This window comes from Pristiophorus japonicus, chromosome 21, assembly GCF_044704955.1.
Source record: "Pristiophorus japonicus isolate sPriJap1 chromosome 21, sPriJap1.hap1, whole genome shotgun sequence".
NCBI classification, from domain to species: domain Eukaryota; kingdom Metazoa; phylum Chordata; class Chondrichthyes; family Pristiophoridae; genus Pristiophorus; species Pristiophorus japonicus.
In genome coordinates, this window is record NC_091997.1 from 83,044,380 (window position 1) to 83,064,477 (window position 20,098).

At 46.9% G+C, this 20,098-nt stretch overlaps 1 protein-coding gene across 1 annotated transcript in view; it reads right to left on the bottom strand.

The window, feature by feature from the left end:
* pclaf (PCNA clamp associated factor) overlaps nucleotides 1-5,417 on the bottom strand; it is a 9,981-nt gene extending 4,564 nt beyond the window's left edge. Inside the window, exon 1 of the mRNA XM_070864197.1 lies at nucleotides 5,266-5,417. Within this exon, the coding sequence (XP_070720298.1) occupies nucleotides 5,266-5,320 (55 nt within the window). The 5' untranslated portion in view covers nucleotides 5,321-5,417. The remainder of the gene's footprint in view (nucleotides 1-5,265) is intronic.
* Between the last annotated feature and the right edge of the window lie 14,681 nt (nucleotides 5,418-20,098).

Sequence of the window (20,098 nt, forward strand, 5' to 3'; positions counted from 1 at the left end):
GCACCTGGCAAAGGGCCACTCGGGGCTAGAGTCAGGCGGGGGAGTGGGAGTAGCAGACCCGGAGACCCTTCAGCCTGGGATTGGCACCGGCAGGCAAGTTGCTGCAATATATTTTAGTGTTTTTAAGTTGAAGCAATGTGTTTTTAATGTATTGCGAGCTCACTGTCTCTTTCACTTTCCAGCCTCAGCTTGCTCACTCATAGCAGTCCCTCGAACTAGGATGACTTGCTTCCACGAGAGTTCACAGATGTTTTCAATGAAGGACCCAATGTTCCAGTCCTGAACTCCAATTGAAAGGGGTGGAAGGTGCCCGTGCGTGGATTTTTTTTTTAACGTGTGGTGACTGTTGCATGTCAGCCACCACATGGGCTGACAGAGCTCGGCCTTTATCCAGGACGACTGGAGACTGCTCTGCTGCACGGCCCTAGTGCGCGCACACATATCAGTGTGGGCAGGCCGTGCTGCCCCGGGCCCTCGGCTCTTCTGGGCCCCGTAACCTCATTCGCCGCACCTCTGCCACGATGTTCCTGGGCCCACTGCTCCATCTCGATTTATAGCCTCAACCTGCGGTGGTCTTCAGTCCGTGGTTACCGTGGCAACCTGATTTTTTTTGGTGCAGATCAAGGCTCCGCCCCCAAAACTAACAGACAGGTTAGGCTGTGCCAAAATCCAATGGGGAAACAAAGAACATTTTTTGGGGCGTACTTGGGCGTAACTCTAAGTACACCAAAAAAAGCTTTGGCGAAAATTGAGCCCATGGACAGAAGCATGGAAAATTTGTTGTAATTCAAATTATGCCATGCACACTATCCTAGTTAAGCATCCCTGGAGCTCAACTACAATACATCACAAACTGGAAGAGGAAACCAGGGCAAGGGACAGGTTCCCATTTACTACACAGAACATTCAGTGCAAATGGATTAAACTCTGAATGAGACACCTGCAATTTCTCTAACATGAATTCATTGTAAAGTTTGCTTGCCTGTATTCATTCAGCAACTTCCCCCAGTACATGAACACTTCAGAGTAGTGGATAATGAATAGACAAAGCCTGGGTTGGGTGGAATGAGCAACGGTAACTCTTACCACATCCATAACTTCTCGCTAAATTAAGATGCCTTGGCTTAGCGATTGAAACAAGACGAAACTCAACTTGCAATTGGCCAGTTTCCCCAACCATTAGTGAAACCATATGTGGGGGATGCAGTGTTTTCAAAAGATAGTCTCAAGTAACAATTGTTTGTATGCAGCAAGATCAAGTGCCTTCAATTAAAGTGTTTCCAGCATTCTTTATATAAAAAAAAGTTGCCAGCATTCTTTGGTAATGGGAAGGAGAGGGGGACAGGATGTTTAAAGAAACACATTTTCTCAATTGTAAATGCAACAGAACAAATCATCAAAGCGGACAGATCAATTTGAAAACAATGGTTTTGCACAAATTCATTATGTATAAATGTGCGAAGTTCATTCTGGTACATTGGGTAACAGTGAAACACAATAGGGGAACAGATTCAAGACATGAAGCACATCTTACCGTATATAAATAGGGTTTTTCAAAATCATGTAAAAAAAAAACAGCCTACACACAATCGGATAAAGCAAACACCTCACACGAGCCATCTATGACACAGGCCCTTTAAGCACCCAAAGCAATCAATATTCCCCACTCCAGTGTATACAACTGGTTATTTGGTGAGCAAACCCTGCAGAGAGCAGTTTTGACACCTCGACTAAGCAGCAAGTGCACTGAAGGATCACAGTAAATTACCTGCAGCTCAAAGTTACAACAGGTTAGCAAAACAGACAAGCAAAACCCTTTGCACATATAGGTCGAATGTGAATCGAAAGCTGTTTTTACCCTGTATATTGTTTTTTGGTTATTGGTTACCACTGTCAGATAAAGGCAGACGATAAAGAAATTCGATAAAGTAGACAGACTGGGCCCCAAGTTTCCCCCGGAGTTGCTCCTTTTTTTGGGAGCAACTTGATTTTCCTGAACTATCTTTTTAGTTACAATTCTGGCCATTTAATTTGTGTCAATGTAAGTGAGTTAGTTAGGTTTTTTTTCCCCCCCAAAAGGAGGCATTCCCAGCCACTTACCCGTTTTAGGCGTTTGGCCAGCAAATAGTGGCTCCAAACTAACTTAGGCCAGCGTATATTAGCACTTCTGTCCGCACAGAAAAACCTTACCGAGCGTTAAGGAATCGGCGCAAGTAACTACATTTAAAGCACCAAAGCACAAAAAGTAATAAACAATTCATTAATAAAAAATAGAAGGAACTCTGCACCTAAAGCACCGAGACCAAAGTAATAAGCAATCAATAAATAACAAATCAATAAATAGAAGGAACCCTGTACCCAAAGCACCAAAATCAGTCAGTAAATAATAATAAAGTCCTACCTTAGGGAATGCAGCAGGCCGCCTGTGAGGGAGCCCATTCAGCCAGGGCTAGGGATGGCATGCTTTGGCCCCTCCCACACAGCCGACAGCACACATTTGCAGAAACGACCTGCCAGGAGCGACTGCACATGCGCACACACACTCGCGCGCTTGTACAGAGGTCTCGGCACTGCTTTCAGACCTGGCTCCGCCTCCAATCCACTGCGCCATGGCCGAAGAGAGGCTGGGGGGCGGCCAAAATACCAACGTCTTTTTTCAGCGCGTGGAGGCGGACCAAACAGCGCACCTCAGGTGAGGGCGCCAGAAAAACAGGTTAGGGAAACTCTAGTCCAGAGAAACTAATGCCTCTGGTGGGTGAGTGTAGACAAGGGAGGCACAATATTACAATTAGAGCTAGGTCATTTTGGGGTGAAACACTAACACGAGTTATGGAAACTTGTAACTTTATCCCAAAAGTCTGCTCTACTGGTTCAATTCATTTGCTGCCGAAACAGTCATCCATGCTGGTTACCTCCAGACTAGACCATTCCAATGCCATGCGGGCCAGCCTGCTCCCGTAAATGAGAGTTCATCCACCCACTGCCTGTATCCCAACTCTCACCAAGTCCTGTTCACCCATCACCCACATGCTCACTGACCTACTTTGGCTCCTAGTCCACCAATGTTCAAATTTAAAATTCTCATCCTCGTGTTCAAGTATCTCCATGGCCTCACCCTTGGAATTCAGAACTTTGCCTCCTTCCCAATTCTGGCCTTGTGCATCCACGTCTTCCTTTGCCCCATTATTCGTGCCTTCAGTTGTCTGGGGCCTAAGCGCTGGAATTCCTTCTGCAAGATCGACCTCTGACCAAGCTTCTGGTCCCCTGTACGAATGTTACCTTCCTTGGCTCAGTGTCAATCTCTGATTAAACTTCTGAGAAGCACCCGGGGACACTGTGTTAAAGGCACTGCAAGTGGTTGAAAAGACTGTGGGTGCTGGATCAATTGACATTTAAGGCGAGGCTCAAGGCATACTAAACCAAAGGAGACATTAGGACAGGTGACCAAAAGCACAGCAAATGGAGTGGAAGTACAGAACCACCATGATAGAATGATGGAACAGGCTCTCGTGGTCAAATGGTCTACTCTGGTTCATGAGGCAGCATAGCATGAAATGTCCCTTAACGCAACAAAACAGTTAGTAGACATGTACTCTTTTATACTCCTGATAAAGCCCAATGCCAGGACTTAGAGGAAAATGCACTACAGGACAACTGCTACAATGTTAGTTAATATCTGGCAGATGATATTCCTGTCCCCAGATCACAGCATATTTTCACCCGTATCACTATTGGATATAAAAAGGTGTGTCCATATAATGCACGTTTGGCAACCTCAGAACATCCCAGAGCTCTTTACAGCCAATGAAAAATATTAAGCATAGCCACTGCTATACCAGTAATCACGAAAAGCTTACTGTCACATTAAACAGAAGATCTCTACTGGGCGGCAGCTTTTGAAAAGGGCAAGGTTACGGTGAACCCCACAAAGTACTTCAGGATACTGGTTGTATAAAGTAACACTTAAACCTTTTCATCTGCTTTAAGGGGAGGACTTCCCCCGGAAAAGCAACACCCTCCTTGCAGGCTTTACGAGTGAAAGGCCCGTTACTCCATGGCCTCGTCCCTCCCGATCTCTAACCTGTTCCACCCAAACAACCCTCAGATCTCTGGGCTCCTCTGATGCTGGCCTCTTGTGCATCCCCGATTTTCATCGCTCCAGCATCGGCAACACCTTCCACTGACAAAGCCTCAATTTATGCAATTCCCTCCCATAACCGCTCTTTCAAGACGCTCCTTAAAACATACCTCTTTGACCAAGCTTTTGGTCACCTGTGCTAATTTCTACTTATGCGGCTTGGGGACGTTTCACTACGTTAAAGGAGCTATATAAACACAAGTTGCTCTTTCAAGACGCTCCTTAAAACCCACCTCTTTGACCAAGCTTTTGGCCACCTGCCCATATATATCTGCTGATGTGGCTCGGTGTCAAATTCAGTTTGATAACGCCTCCTGTGCAGGGCCTTGGGACGTTTCACTCGGTTGGACTACCAATTGTTAGGTTAAAGGCGCTATATAAATGCAAGTTGTCGAATCATTAAAAGTCAACACCCTCGGGGGTGGGTTGAAGTCCAGAACCCGGTGCTGGCATTGCCTGGTCTGGTTCCTCAGGAACAACAACTCCAGGTGGTGCGATCGCCCCGAGGGGCGAGGTCGGGCTGGTTTGGGCGGAAATGGGGTGTAAAAAGACCAATTTCCCTCGCTTGTTAACGAAAGGCGCCAAAATGCGCGCGCACACAAATATATATATATATATATATATATAAAATTGGTTCTAACGAAGGGTCATCGACCCAAAACGCTAACGCTTCCTTTTCTCTCCAAAGATGCTGCATGACGCGCTGAGTATTTCCAACATTTTGTGTTTTTATTTCAGATTACGGCAGCATTTTTCTGGTGTGTTTACATATAATATTTGGAGATGGCGCGCTTCTGACAGGAAAACCCTTTCGCCGCCCGCCCCCTGTGAGGGAAGCGCGCACAAACCTCCCGCCAAAAAAAACCCCGGCAATTTCATGAATGGGGAGCGGGCCGAAAGGGGGACATCCCCTTTAATTAAAGGGGGGGGCGCTATTACTGCCCGCAGATAGATATCGGGGAACAGCGGCCTAGGCTCGGTGAGGAGAAAGGCGGCGGCGGCGGCGGCGCCCGCTGAAACCCCCCCCCACACCGCCGAATTAATGGAGGAGCGCCAACACTGCATTCCCTCAGACCCTTTACCTCAGGGAGCCCGCACCGCACCGCACCCCCCCCCCGCCGCCTTACCCTTGCGGAACGAGCCGGTGGAGACGGACGGGCCGTCGGCCTTGGTGCGGACCATGGTTTGTCAGTGCGGACAGCTCGCGTGCGCGCTGATAAGCGACAGAAGATCCGGGTACTAACAGGGCGGCCCGCGCCCCGCCGCCCCTGCTTTTAAAAAGGCGGCTCGCGCCGCCGCCGCCGCTCGGCCAATCGGCAGCCTCGCCCCTCTCACCCCGCCCACTGGCCTCCACTTCGCCATTGGTCGGGCTGTCCCCCTCCACCGCGCGGCCGCTCCGCCCAATCCCGCCGCTTGGCTCGTGCCGCCTTTCGGATCCAGCCAATCGCATCGAGCGACCGATAAATAATAAAAAAAACACGCTGCACCTATCGGAGCGGTGTGGCGGGAAAAGCTGATGTTTTTGGTCATTGTGCAATAATTTGTTTTAAAACAATCATGCCAACAGAGAAAAAAATATTTAATAAATGCACCCGGCGATTAAAGCCTAGCGCCAAGCACAAAAGTTATTGAAAATCTTTTTAGAGAACCAGCAGAGCAGCTAGACTGACTGTCCAATCAGCTAGTGAGCTGGTTTGATTGACAGTGATGTGGACCAATGAGGAGCTCCGTGCATTGGCGGGACGTTTCTTGCTACAACTCTTTGTTTGCAAACATGGTCATGGTTGTAATTACAGGTTTCGCTGTTACTGAATACAATTAGAAGGTCGGGGGGATTGTGTTTGTGTAGCTTAATTGTAGGGTTTAATTTCCATAAAGTGCAATGGATTTGAGTTATTCCTGATTATTTGTATTTTGGTGAAACCCAACCTATAAAAGGTTTCCCATGAAATGATAACATAAGAAATAGGAGCAGGAGTAGGCCATACGGCCCCTCGAGCCTGCTCCGCCATTCAATAAGATCATGGCTGATCTGATCATGGACTCAGCTCAACTTCCCTGCCCGCTCCTCATATCCCCATAACCCCTTATCCCCTTATCACTCAAGAAACTGTCTATTTCTGTCTTAAATTTATTCAATGTCCCAGCTTCCACAGCTCTCTGAAGCAGCGAATTCCACAGATTTACAACCCTCTGAGAGAAGAAATTCCTCCTCATCTCTTAATGGGTGGCCCCTTATTCTAAGATCATGCCCTCTAGTTCTAGTCTTCCCCCATCAGTGGAAACATCCTCTCTGCATCCACCTTGTCAAGCCCCCTCAATCTTAAACGTTTCGATAAGATCACTTCTCATTCTTCTGAATTCCAATGAGTATAGGCCCAACCTACTCAACCTTTCCTCATAAGTCAACCCCCTCATCCCCGGAATCAACCTAGTGAACCTTCTCTGAACTGCCTCCAAAGCAAGTATATCCTTTCGTAAATATTGAAACCAAAACTGCACGCAGTATTCCAGGTGTGGCCTCACCAATACCTTGTATAACTGTAGTAAGACTTCCCTGGTTTTAACTCCATCCCCGTTGCAATAAAGGCCAAGATACCATTGGCCTTCCTGATCACTTGCTGTACCTGCATACTAACCTTTTGTGTTTCATGCACAAGTATCCCCAGGTCCCGCTGTACTGCGGCACTTTGCAATCTTTCTCCATTTAAATAATAACTTGCTCTTTGATTTTTTTTTTTGCCAAAGTGCATGACCTCACACTTTCCAACATTATACTCCATCTGCCAAATTTTTGCCCACTCACTTAGCCTGTCTATGTCCTTTTGCAGATTTTTTGTGTCCTCCTCACTCATTGCTTTTCCTCTGAGTTTATCATCAGCAAACTCAGTCCCTTCTTCCAAGTCGTTAATATGGATTATAAATAGTTGGGGTCCCAGCACTAAACCCTGCGGCACCCCACTAGTTACTGGTTGCCAACCAGAGAATGAACCATTTATCCCAACTCTCTGTTTTCTGTTAGCCAATCCTCTATCCATGCTAATATATTACCCCCAACCCCGTGAACTTTTATCTTGTGCAGTAACCTTTTATGTGACACCTTGTCAAATGCCTTCTGGAAGTCCAAATACACCACTGGTTCCCCTTTATCCACCCTGTTCGTTACATCCTCAAAGAACTCGAGCAAGTTTGTCAAACATGACTTCCCCTTCATAAATCCATGCTGACTCTGCCTGACCGAATTTTGCTTTTCCAAGTGTCCTGCTACTGCTTCTTTAATAAACATTTTCCCAACCACAGATGTTAAGCTAACTGGTCTATAGTTTCCTGCTTTTTGTCTGCCTCCTTTTCTCACCACATTATCTCACCACATTTAAATAGCCTCAGTGCTTCAACTCTTAAAATAATACAATTTAACCAAAGGAGGCACAACAAGGCATTTGACAAGGTGCCAGATAAAAGGTTACTGCACAAGATAAAAGTTCACGGGTTTGGGGGTAATATATAACCCGCAAAGTGACAAATAAACATTAAAGGGAACCTTGATAAACCAAATTTAAATTCTGTTCCCTGTTGTAATGTTGCACTCCAGTCACTCTGACGCCCACCTGTTGTGGAAGGCCACGAGCGTATCAGTGGATATTGTGTGCTCCATCTCCAGGGGCACCCTGGCGCGAACGTAGCCGCGGAAGAGAGGCAGGCAGTCGGGCTGAACGACCCCCTCGACAGCCCGCTGCCTGGACCGGTTAATGGCCCCCTTGGCCGTGCCCAGGAGCAGTCCATCGAGGAGGCCCTCAGACCTGCCCGCTCCCCTCCGCACCAGGTGCCCAAAGATCAGGAGCGTGGGACTGAAGTGCAACCAGAAATCGAGGAGCAGCCCCTTCAAATATAGGAAGAGGGGCTGCAACCTTGCACACCCTATAAAAACATGGACTATGGACTCCTGCTTAGTGCTTCAAATAGCAGAGTAAGATAACTCTAATAAAGCAAGCATGGTACTCGGCTGTTGTTTAAAATCAATCAAAATCTCGTGGTTGGTTTTAAACTAGGAATTGCCTGTTGATATAATCAATTTTAGCAGGCATCCTATATCATTGCTCATGGTTTTCAGCAAAGTGTGATGGAAAGTTACAGTAAGTAATGATGACACTTACAGGAAGTGTGTGCAAGATTTTTCATATATTTTATTCGGCAATAGATGGAGCCAGACATTCACGATGCACAATGTACAGGGAAGAATGGTTGTGGACGTCTGCACAAACACGGTGGTAAGACCTGCAGACCAATTTCCTCTTTGGTTAGTTCTAAGTTGCTGAATGATACAGCTCAGGCGGCCATTCAACCTATCGTGCATGTGTCGGCTCCTTGAAAACGCTATCCAATTAGTCCCACTCCTTTCCCTGCTAAAGCTTTACCTTCAAGTATTTATCCAATTCCCTTGTGAAAGTTATTAATGAATCTGCTTCCACCACCCTTTCATACAGTGCATTCTGTATCACAATAACTCGCTGCATAAAAAAAGATTCTCCTCATTTCACCTCTTGTTCTCTTGCCCATTACTTGGCATTTTAACCAGGCTGGGAGTAAGGACACTGCAACTGCCCTCATTTTCCCTGGACAATGCTGAAAACATGAACCCTTCTTAGTCAAAGAAAAAAATTGCACCCTATTTACTGCAAAATGAACTGTCCCTCCATTGCAGCATCTAATTGTTTTCTTAAATTATTCCAGGAATTTTGCCTCCACTGGGCTATCTATTCTACATCTTGATATGTTCTCACTATACAGTATAAATGCACACGAGGCCCATACTTGAGAGAAGGTCACTCTGTGACCAGTCACCTTTATTATCAAGACCTCATGTGATGAAGGTGGGTGGAGCTTCCCTTTTTATACCTGAAAGTCCAGGTTAGGAGTGTCTCCCACAAGTTCACCCCCTTATGGACAATGTTCTCAAGGTGTACAACTTAGGTCAGCTTATAGCTGGATTACAATGACAGTTGAATACATGACATCACCTCCCCACCAAAGTCTTATTGGGATCACAGTTTAAGTCTCTCTGGTGGTTTACACTCCCTTGCAGAACGCCTGAGTTGGGGCTCCGGTTGTTGGGAGATGGCCTGAGTGTCAGATGTTTGCGGTGCCTCAGGCCTGTCCGGACTGCTCACAGTGACTGGGCTCTCCTCCACTTGGTTCCGGTGTTCGGTCACCTGTGGCAGAGTAAACTCTACATCGTGTTCTTCCTCTGCTTCTTCTATGGGGTTGCTGAACCTCCTTTTAGATTGATCCACGTGTTTGTGGCAGATTTGTCCATTGGTAAGTTTAACTACCAAAACCCTATTCCCCTCTTTGGCAATCACAGTGCCTGCAAGCCATTTGGGCCCTGCAGCGTAATTAAGGACAAAAACAGGGTCATTGACCTCAATACATCGCGCCGTCGTATTCCTGTCATGGTAGTCACATTGTGACTGGCGCCTGCTCTCAACAATTTCGTTCATAGTAGGGTGTATAAGGAATAACCTGGTTTTGAGCGTCCTTTTCATTAGCAGCTCTGCAGGTGGAACCCCTGTGAGCGAGTGTGATCGGGATCTATTGGCCAACAGGAGGCGTGATAAGCGGCTTTGTAGGGAACCCCCTTGGATTCTGAGCATCCCCTGTTTGATTATCTGCACTGCTTGTTCCGCCTAGCCGTTTGAGGCCGGCTTGAATGGTGCCATTCTGACATGGTTGATTCCATTGCCTGCCATGAAATCCTGGAATTCAGTGCTTGTGAAGCACGGGCCATTGTCACTGACCAAGACATCCGGTAGACCATGGGCGACGAACATTGCCCGTAGACTTTCTACCATGGCAGAGGATGTGCTTGAATTTAGAATGGCACACTCAATCCATTTGGAATAGGCGTCTACGACAACCAAAAACATTTTTCCCATGAAAGGACCTGCGTAGTCCACATGGATGCGTGACCATGGCTTGGCGGGCCAGGACCAGGGGCTAAGGGGGGCTTCCCTGGGTGCGTTGCCCAGCTGAGCACACGTGTTGCACCCGCGAACACAAAGTTCCAGGTCTGCATCTATCCCTGGCCACCAAACATGTGACCTGGCACTTGCCTTCATCATGACAATGCCCGGGTGCTCATTGTGAAGTTCTCCGATAAACACCTCTCTGCCCATCTGGGGCATGACTACTCAGTTTCCCCACAGTAGGCAATCGGCCTGAATCGAGAGTTCATCCTTGCGTCTATGAAACGGTTTAAATTCCCCAGGGCATGCCCCGTACGTGGCTGCCCAGTCCCCATTCAGGACACATTGCTTAACTAAAGACAGTAGCGGGTCTTTATTTGTCCAGACTTTAATCTGACGGGCTGTCACAGGTGAACCTTCGCTTTCGAAAGCTTCAACAGCCACGACCATCTCAGCATCATGCTCGGTAGTCCCCTCAGTGGTGGCTAGTGGTAGCCTACTGAGTGCATCGACGCAGTTTTCAGTGCCCGGTCTGTGCCGAATTGTATAGTCATAGGCGGCTAACGTAAGTGCCCACCTCTGTATGTGGGCTGATGCATTCGCATTTGTGGCCTTGTTGTCAGCCAAAAGGGACGTTAGGGGTTTGTGATCTGTCTCCAGCTCAAATTTCCTGCCAATCAGGTACTGGTGCATTTTTTTAATTGCATATACACATGCTAGCGCTTCCTTTTCTACCAACCCGTAGCCCCTTTCTGGCTGGGACAGACTTCTGGAGGAATAAGCTACCGGCTGTAACTGACCATTGGCATTCACATGCTGCAACACACACCCGACCCCATAGGACGACGCATCGCACGTTAAAACAAGTTTCTTATACGGGTCATATAACGTTGACAGTTTGTTAGAGTATAACAAATTGCGTGCTCTATCCAAAGCCCTTTCCTGGCTGTCCCCCCAGACCCAATTGCGATCTTTGCGTAGGAGCACGTGTAGCGGCTCTAGCAGCGTGCTCAATTTGTGAAGAAAGTCACCAAAATAATTCAGGACCCCAGGAACGAACGCAGCTCCGTCGTGTTACGGGGTCTGGGTGCTCTCTGGATCTCTTCCGTTTTGGACGCAGTAGGTCTGATCCCGTCTGCTGCTACCCTCCTCCCCAGGAATTCTACCTCTGGAGCTAGGAAGACGCAATTCGCCTTTTTCAGTCGTAGCCCTACCCGGTCCAATCTCCTCCAGGTTGTGGAGGTGTTCTTCAGTATCGCGACCCATGATGAGGATGTCGTCTTGAAAAACCACCGTCCCTGGAATCGACTTGAGGAGGCTTTCCATATTTCGTTGAAAGATTGCGGCGGCCGAACGTATCCCGAACAGACATCTGTTATACTCAAACAACCCCTTATGTGTTGTGATGGTGGTCAGCTTCTTTGACTCACTCGCCAGCTCCTGGGTCATGTAAGCTGAGGTCAGGTCCAATTTTGAAAAAAGTTTGCCACCGGATAGCGTCGCAAAGAGGTCCTCCGTTCTCGGTAGCGGGTACTGGTCTTGGAGTGACACCCGATTGATGGTGGCCTTGTAATCACCACATATCCTGACCGACCCATCCGCCTTGAGCACCGGCACAATCGGGCTCGCCCAGTCACTGAATTCGACTGATGCCTTCCCTCAGCAGGCGGTCTAATTCGCATTCTATCTTTTCCCGCATCATATACCGCTCTGGCCTTGTGGTGTACTGGCCTGGCGTCCGGGTTTATGTGAATCACTACTTTGGCCCCCATGAAAGTGCCGATGCCGGGTTGAAATAATGAGTCAAATTTATCCAAGACTTGTGAGCATGATACTCGCTCCACAGGAGAAATTACATTGACATCGCCCCATTTCCAGTTCATGACAGCCAACCAACTCCTCCCCAGCAGTGCGGGACCGTCCCCCGGGACAATCCAGAATGGCAACCTGTTCTCCGAATCTTTGTGGGTCACGACTACCGTGACACTGCCTAGCACCGGAATGCTCTCCTTTGCATATGTCCGTAGCTGTGCGTCAATCGGCAATAATTTTGGCCTCCTGGCCTTGGACACCCACAACCTTTCGAACTGTTTGATACTCATCAAGGACTGGCTGGCTCCTGTGTCTAGCTCTAATGATACTGGGATGTCATTGAGGAGCACTTTCATCATTATCGGTGGCGTCCTGGTGTATGAACTGTATATGTGCTCCACATGAACTCGCTGAACTTCAGCTTCCAACAATTTCCCCCAGTATTCATTTGGCCTCATAGGGCTTACATTGGGCCCGTCCTCTTCGTACATCAACCTGGCTGCAGGCTTCCTGCACATACGCGCCAAGTGACCGCTGACGTTGCAGTTTCTGCAAGCATATTGCTGATACCTGCAAGCTCTGGCTGGGTGTTTGCCTTCACACCTCCAGCATGAGCTGAAGGCCCCGTTGTTGGAAACAAAAGGTCCATTACCAGTCGATCGTCTCTGACTGTCTCTGTAACTGTCTTAAGCGCACCATTAACAGGTGTTGATGGCCCCATTACTGGCCGCATTGTCCATTGTGATGGCATGAATCGCCGTTCAGCTAGCCATTGTCTCTGTTGACTTCCCCCTTTGGGTTCGACTACATGCTGGGGCATGTCCGATTGCCCCTGTCTGTCTGGAGAACTGTGTGCCGCGTTAACAATGTTGACTCCCTGGTCGCATTTGAGCCAAGATTTTTGTCATACATCATTCTGGTCTCTTCCTCCCCTGAGATAAATGTCTGGGCTATCAAAGCCGCCGCTTCCAAGGTCAAGTCTTTGGTCTCAATCAGTTTCCTGAAAACCCCAGCGTGCCCAATGCCCTCAATAAAAAAGTCTCACAGCATCTCCGCTCTGCATGCATCTGGGAACTTACATAGGCTCGCCAGTCAACGGAGATCTGCCACGAAGTCTGGAACGCTTTGCCCTTCTCGCCGCCGTTGCGTGTAAAACCGGTGTCTCGCCATGTGCATGCTGCTCGCCTGTTTAAGGTGTTCCCCGATCAACTTACTGAGCTCTTCGAACGTCTTGTCCGCTGGCTTCTCTGGCGCTATAAGGTCCTTCATCAGGGAGTATGTTCTGGATCCACAAACCGTCAGGAGATGAGCCCTGCGTTTGTCGGCTGAATCCTGTCCCTGCCATTCCTTAGTGACAAAAATTTGCTGTAGTCTCTCAATAAATCACCAACACAGTACCTCTCTTCTATGCTGCTAGTGGCCATGCTCGCGTGGTTTAAATCCCAGTTTCTCGTCGTCAATGATATTTCCTTACTAGACAGTATAAATGCACACGAGGCCCATACTTAAGAGAAGGTCACTCTGTGACCAGTTACCTTTATTACCAAGACCTCAATTGATGAAGGTGGGTGGAGCTTCCCCTTTTATACCTGAAAGTCCAGATTAGGAGTGTCTCCCATAAGTTCACCCCTTTGTGGTCAATGTTCTCAAGGTGTACAACTTAGGTCAGCTTATACATGGGTTACAATGATAGTTGAATACATGACACATCTTTCACTAGTTTGAACCTGCTTCCCCATATCCTACTCTTGCAATTCAATTTTAAGTAATATTGGGGTACGATAACATAGAGGTTATGTTACTGCATTAACAATTCAGAGGCCTCGAGTAATGATCCAGAGACATGAGTTCAAATCCCACCATGGCAGCTGGATGATTTAAATTCAGTTAATTAAGTAAATCAGGAGTAAAAAGCTAATATCAGTAATGGTGACTGTTATGTATGTAACCCTTGGCAACCTGTGTCACACCACCACCAGAGGACCTACCTATTGGAGTCCCAAGGGATCCCAGCATCCCTTGAGAGGACTGTATATAAGCAGGCCACCCACGCTGTACCAGCACTCTGATGTTTAATTAAAGGAGCTAAGGTCACACTTACTCATTGCATACAGTACTCAGTTTCATCCTTTATTATGAGCGTAACAGTGACCATGAAACTATTGGATTGTCATAAAAACCTATCTGGTTCACTAATGTCCTTTAGGTAAGGAAATCTGCTGCCCTTACCCGGTCTGGCCGACATGTGACTCCAGACCCACAGCAATGTGATTGACTTTCAACTGCCCTCTGAAATAGTGGTTCACCCCCACCTTAGTCAGGGGCAAGTAGGGATGGGAAATAAATGCTGGACTTGCCAGTGACACCCACATCCCGCAAACGTTTAAAAACATTTTTACCTTTTACATCCCATTTAATTTATATCTTGTTAAGATCAGCTCAGAGGAAATCCCCCAAGTACTCTGAAACAAAAAACTTACATAAATACTTAGCACCTCATCACTTCTCTCAGAAACAGCTCAAACTCTTTAACATAGAATGAAATTCTTTGCAGTGCAACAATTGTTAATATGTTAGCTGTGACTCAGTGGGTAGCACTTGCTCACCTCTGAGTCAGAAGGTTGTGGGTTCAAGTCCCACTCCAGGGACTTGAGCACATAAATCTAGGCTGACACTCCCAGTGCAGTACTGAGGGAGTGCTGCACTGTGGGAGGTGCCGTCTTTTGGATGAGACATTAAACCGAGGCCTCGTCTTCTCTTAAGTGCACGTAAAAGATCCCATGGCACTATTTCGAAGAAATGCAGGGGAATTATTCCCAGTGACCTGGTCAATATTCCTCAATCAACATCACAAAAACAGATTGCTGTTTGTGGGAGCTTGCTGTGCGCATATTGCCTGCCGCGTATCCTACATTGCAACAATGACTACACTTCAAAAGTACTTCATGGGCTGTAATGCGCTTAGGGACATTGTGAAAGGCGCTATATAAATGCAAGTCTTTCTTTCTTGGTAAGTAAACACAAGAGCTATTTTTGCCTAGAACAAGAACCCTCAAGCAGCAATGAGATGAAAAAAGAAAGAAGAAATATGACTACCCAGTTAAACTGTTTTTGGTGGTGTGAGTGAAGGAGGAATATCAGGAAAATTATCTTTTTTTGAAAATAGTGCCATACAAGCCTCATCCCATCCCTCTTTACCTAACTCTATCATAGGAAACAGAGGAACAGGAGGAGGCCAGTCAGCCCCTCGAGCCTATTGCTCCATTCAGTTACATCATGGCAGATCTGAATCTTAACTCCATTTACCATCTTGGTTCCATATCCCTTAATACCTCTGTCCAATAAAAATGTAGAATATCAGTTTTGTTATTTTCAATTGACCCCCTCACCTCAACAACTTTTTGGGAGAAAGTTCCAAATTTTCACTCCCTTTTGTGTGAAATATACTTTCGGACATCACACCTGAACGGCCTTACTCTATTCATTTTGTTCTGTACCCTTTCTTCAGGACTCTCCCACCAGAGGAAATAGTTTCTCTCTACCCTATCAAATCCTTTAATCATCTCAAACACCACAATTAGATCACCTCTTAATCTTCTATATTCAAGGCAACACAAGCCTAGTTCATGCAACCAGTCCTCATAATGTAACCCCTTCAGTCCCGGTATAATTCTGGTGAGTCTGCACTTCTCCCGCTCCGAGGTCTGTATATCCTTCCTGAGGGGCGGTGCCCAAAACTGAACGCAGTTACTCCAGGTGAGGTCTATCCAGAGCTCAGTACAGCTTTAACATAACTTCTACCCCTTTGTATTCCAGCCCCCTTGAGATAAAGACCAACATTCCATGAGCTTTTAAAATATATTTTGGAATTGTTCACGCACATGGTGCTGCTCTGGTATAAAAGACCAGACATTTTGTGAGTCAGGCACTTTGGGCCATAATAAAGCAGAAACAAGGTTGTACCTTGTTCAGTTAAACAGTACTCAGTTTGTACCTTTATTACATACATAACACAATCACACGACACATTACCAGTTCATCCACCAGGCTCACAACCACCTGCCTCATCGTGGATCCCCTTAACCCAACTGGCTGGGGTTTTAATGAGCCTTGTGAACATCACATGACTGGCTAAGCCACTCCAAACTCAACAGCTCTACCAACCTGTGAGCACACTCGTGGGTACATACATTACAAACTCCATCTGCCACATGTTTTGCCCACTCACCGAATCGATCAATGTCCCTTTGCAACCTTCTGCTTCCAGCTACGCAACTGACTGTGCCACCTAACTTAGTATCATCAACAAACTTAGGTATACGACTCTCTAATCAGCATAACCTTGTAATCCTTTCTCCCTCAGGGTAAGACAGAAGGCTCATCTGACGGCCATCATTCCCTCATCTTCAGCATCCTCCAATCACTTTCAAATCACAATTCTTCCTGTTTCTATTTAGTTGATACTATCATGATCATTGATCCTCTGAACTTTCCCCTCTTGTTTCTCCTAAGCTCTAAATGGATCGCCCTTTACCCCTTCCTTCTTTGCAGCTCCAGTGTTGATTTTGTTATTTATTAAAAGTATTTTAATGCATGAGAGAACAGAACTTGACTTACTATCCAATTGGATTGCGGGCCAGTTTGATTGACAGGCAAATAGACCAATAAAATGCTCTGTGCAAATAGCAGTAAGTTTATTTTTATATTGTACAGTTTACACACATCATTGTATCTTTGTATCTGCTTTATCATGTGTGTAATGTATTTCCTTCATGGGTTCTTTGCTTAAGAATTCATGGCAACACATTACTATTAAGAACTAGTTGGTTTATTTGCAAAGGTTCAACAATCACACGACACATTACCAGTTCATCCACCAGGCTCACAACCACCTACCTCATCGTGGATCCCCCGAACCCAACTGGCTGGGGTTTTATTGAGTCTTGTAAACATCACGTGACTGGCTAAGCCACTCCCAACTCATCAGCTCTACAAACCTGTGAGCATGCTCACCGGAGCATACATTACATGTGTCAGTAATTAGGAGTTTTAGTTTTATTGTATCCAACTCTTTCAGTGACACTGCTGTGTTTGTGAAGTACATATACAGCATGTTCCATATTCAGTGAATTTTAGTCGATTTTGACACTCTCTTGCTGTAATTCATGTTTTCCAAGGACCTTGAAATGCCTCACAACCCTCAGTCTTCCACTTCCTGTGCAAGATGAAGTCCTTTTAAAACTCAAACTTGGTGTAGCTTGCCCCCGACCCCGCACCCCCCACCCCCCGAATCAAATAGCCCACCAATCCTCATTTTCCCTCTTGAATGTGTTGTTGTTCAGTTCGCCTCCCCAGTGGCCGTCTTTCGTGAGTGTGCTCAGATCATGAATGTCAGCAGGCTATTCAACCTTGGAGGGCATCGCAACCAAGCCTGACCTTGTCTGCACTTGTGCAGTTTTTAAACGGCAATTGTAGCACCCAAAGTACTGGCACACTTTGAGATCTAAATCAGCACAAACTGGAATCAAACCTGGGAGCTTCTGGCCTGTATAGCTCATAGAATCTTCCCAAAGAAGGCCATTTGGCCTATTGCACCTTAGCCCATAGTCCCAAACCTTGCTCTTGCTTATCCTTTTTGATTTTTTTCCAAATATTTATCCACTTTCCTTTTAAAAGTAATGACTGTATAGATTTGCTTCCACCACTGTTTCTGGTAGGGAAATCCACACCCCAACAATCCTCATAACAAAATTATCTATTTTAATCTCTCACCTTTTCATGACCTTTAATTTATGGCCCTTAGTTAATGACTCACCAACCAGAGGAAATAATTTTTTACACTGGGTTTCCTTCTCAAAATCTCTTAATTTTGAACAGATTTCTGTCAGATCTCCTGCTCAAATGAAAAGAGTTTGTCTAGTCTTTCTTAATAACTAAAGCAACACACTGATGAAAGAAAGACTTGCATTTATATAGCTCCTTTCATGACCACCGGACCCTCCAAAGTGCTTTATAGCCAATGAAGTACTTTTGAAGTGTAGTCACTGTTGTAATATAAGAAGATTGGCAGCTGATAAGCACACAGCAAGGTCCCACAAACATAATGTGATAATGACTGAATAATCTGTTTTAGAAAGAAAGACTTGGATTTATATCGTGCCTTTCATGACCACCGGATGTCCCAAAGCGCTTTACAGCCAATGAAGTACTTTTGGAGTGTAGTCACTGATGTAGTGTGGGAAATGCAGCAGCCAATTTGCGCACAAGCAAGCTCCCACACACAGCAATGTGATAATGACCAGATAATCTGTTTTTGTTATGTTGATTGAAATATTGGCCCCAGGACACCGGGGATATCTCCCCTGCTCTTCTTCAAAATAGTGCTGTGGGATCTTTTCCGTCCACTGAGAGAGCAGATGGGGCCTCAGTTTAATGTCTCATCCAAGACACGGCACCTCCGACAGTGCAGTACTCCCTCAGCAGTACACTGGAGTAAAAGTATAAATCAAGTGTCCCCTTTAAAAGGAGGCACTGAAACCAACAAATAAACAAATTAAACTTTGGACATTAAACAAATCAAATTAAAATTTGGTTGCCGGGGGGTTTAAATGCACTCCAGTCCTTCCGGAATCCACCTCTCAACATAGGAGTGTCAGTATAGATTTTTTTTAGTGACATTGTTTGAGGGATAAATATTGACCAGGACACTGAGGCGAATTCCCAGTTTAACGTCTTATCTGAAAGATGGCACCTCAGTACTGCACTGGGAGTGTCAGACCAGAATTTCTGCTCAGGTCTCCAGAGTGGACTTAAGCTCACAGCCTCCTGACTGAGCCACAGCTGACACCTTTGCATGAGCAGTTAGGGAAGGTGGCACAGTTTGTAGGCTTACACTTTAGATGTGTAACATGGGTGAAGTACATCTCGTCCCCTCCGCAAACACTTCGCCCTCCCTCCCCCGCCTTCCCCCATGGACTGCAGGGTGACGCAGTGACATTGCTGAGATGCCATGACAGATTGGTACCATGGTATCTCAGGAATGTCATTAGAATTCATTTGATGCAATTGATTTTGTTCTTGTATATTTTGAAACTCTTTTGAGTTCACCTGTGAAAACATAAAAACAATAAACGGTGCCACCCGACCTGGGTGACACTCCAGACATTTTCAAGGCCCTTTTTTTCCCCCCTTTTTTTTTTTTTTTTTTTTTTTTTTTTTTTTTTTTTTTTTTTTTTTTTTTTGGTTTTTTTTTGTGTTTTTCTTTTTTTTGTTTTTTTTTGGGCACTAAAATCACAATTTTCCCCAGTGCCCCCTATAAAAGGGAAGGGGGACACTAAAAGCACCGGCAATTAAAACAAATTAAACTTTAAAACGTAAAATCAAATTAAAATTTGGTTGCCGGGCGTGATGATGCACTCCAGTCCCTCCGGTGCCTATATTTTGAATTAACCTTCAATTTTGTTCCAGGTGAAGATTGAATGACTCTCTGAGAGAGCATTTGGATTTCTTTCAGGCCGGAACGTTTATGCTGAGCTGGTGGTGCAGTGGGGGACCGACGGCTAGCTGCACCGTTTGCGTGTGCGGTGTGCGCAGGGGGAATGTGTCCGGGCGGACGGGAGTCGGCTCAATGGCCGCTGTCGGGGCTGAGGGCGGCGGGGGATGATGGGCGGCGAGGGGGAGGCCTTGTTGCACTGGTGTCAGGAGGAGCTGGTGCAGAAGTTCAGCCTGGAGGTGAACGAGGAGCTGATCCTGTGAGTGAGGGCCGGCGGCAGGGGGCGGGACAGGACAAACGGAGTCTCCGGGCCTCCCCTCCCACCCTCCCCACTCCAAAACCTCCCCCAAACACTCTCCTCCCCAACCCCCCCCTCCCCTCACCCCCATCCCCACCCCTCCCCTCCCCTCCCCTCGCACCCCCCCTCCCCTCCCCTCACACCCCCCTCCCCTCCCCTCGCACCCCCCCCTCCCCTCCCCTCCCCTCACACCCCCCTCCACTCCACTCACACCCCCCTCCCCTCCCCTCCCCTCCCCTCACACCCCCCTCCCCTCCACTCCCCTCACACCCCCCTCCACTCCACTCCCCTCACACCCCCTCCCCTCCCCTCACACCCCCTCCCCTCCCCTCACACCCCCCTCCCCTCCCCTCACACCCCCCCCTTCCCTCACACCCCCCTCCTCCCCTCACACC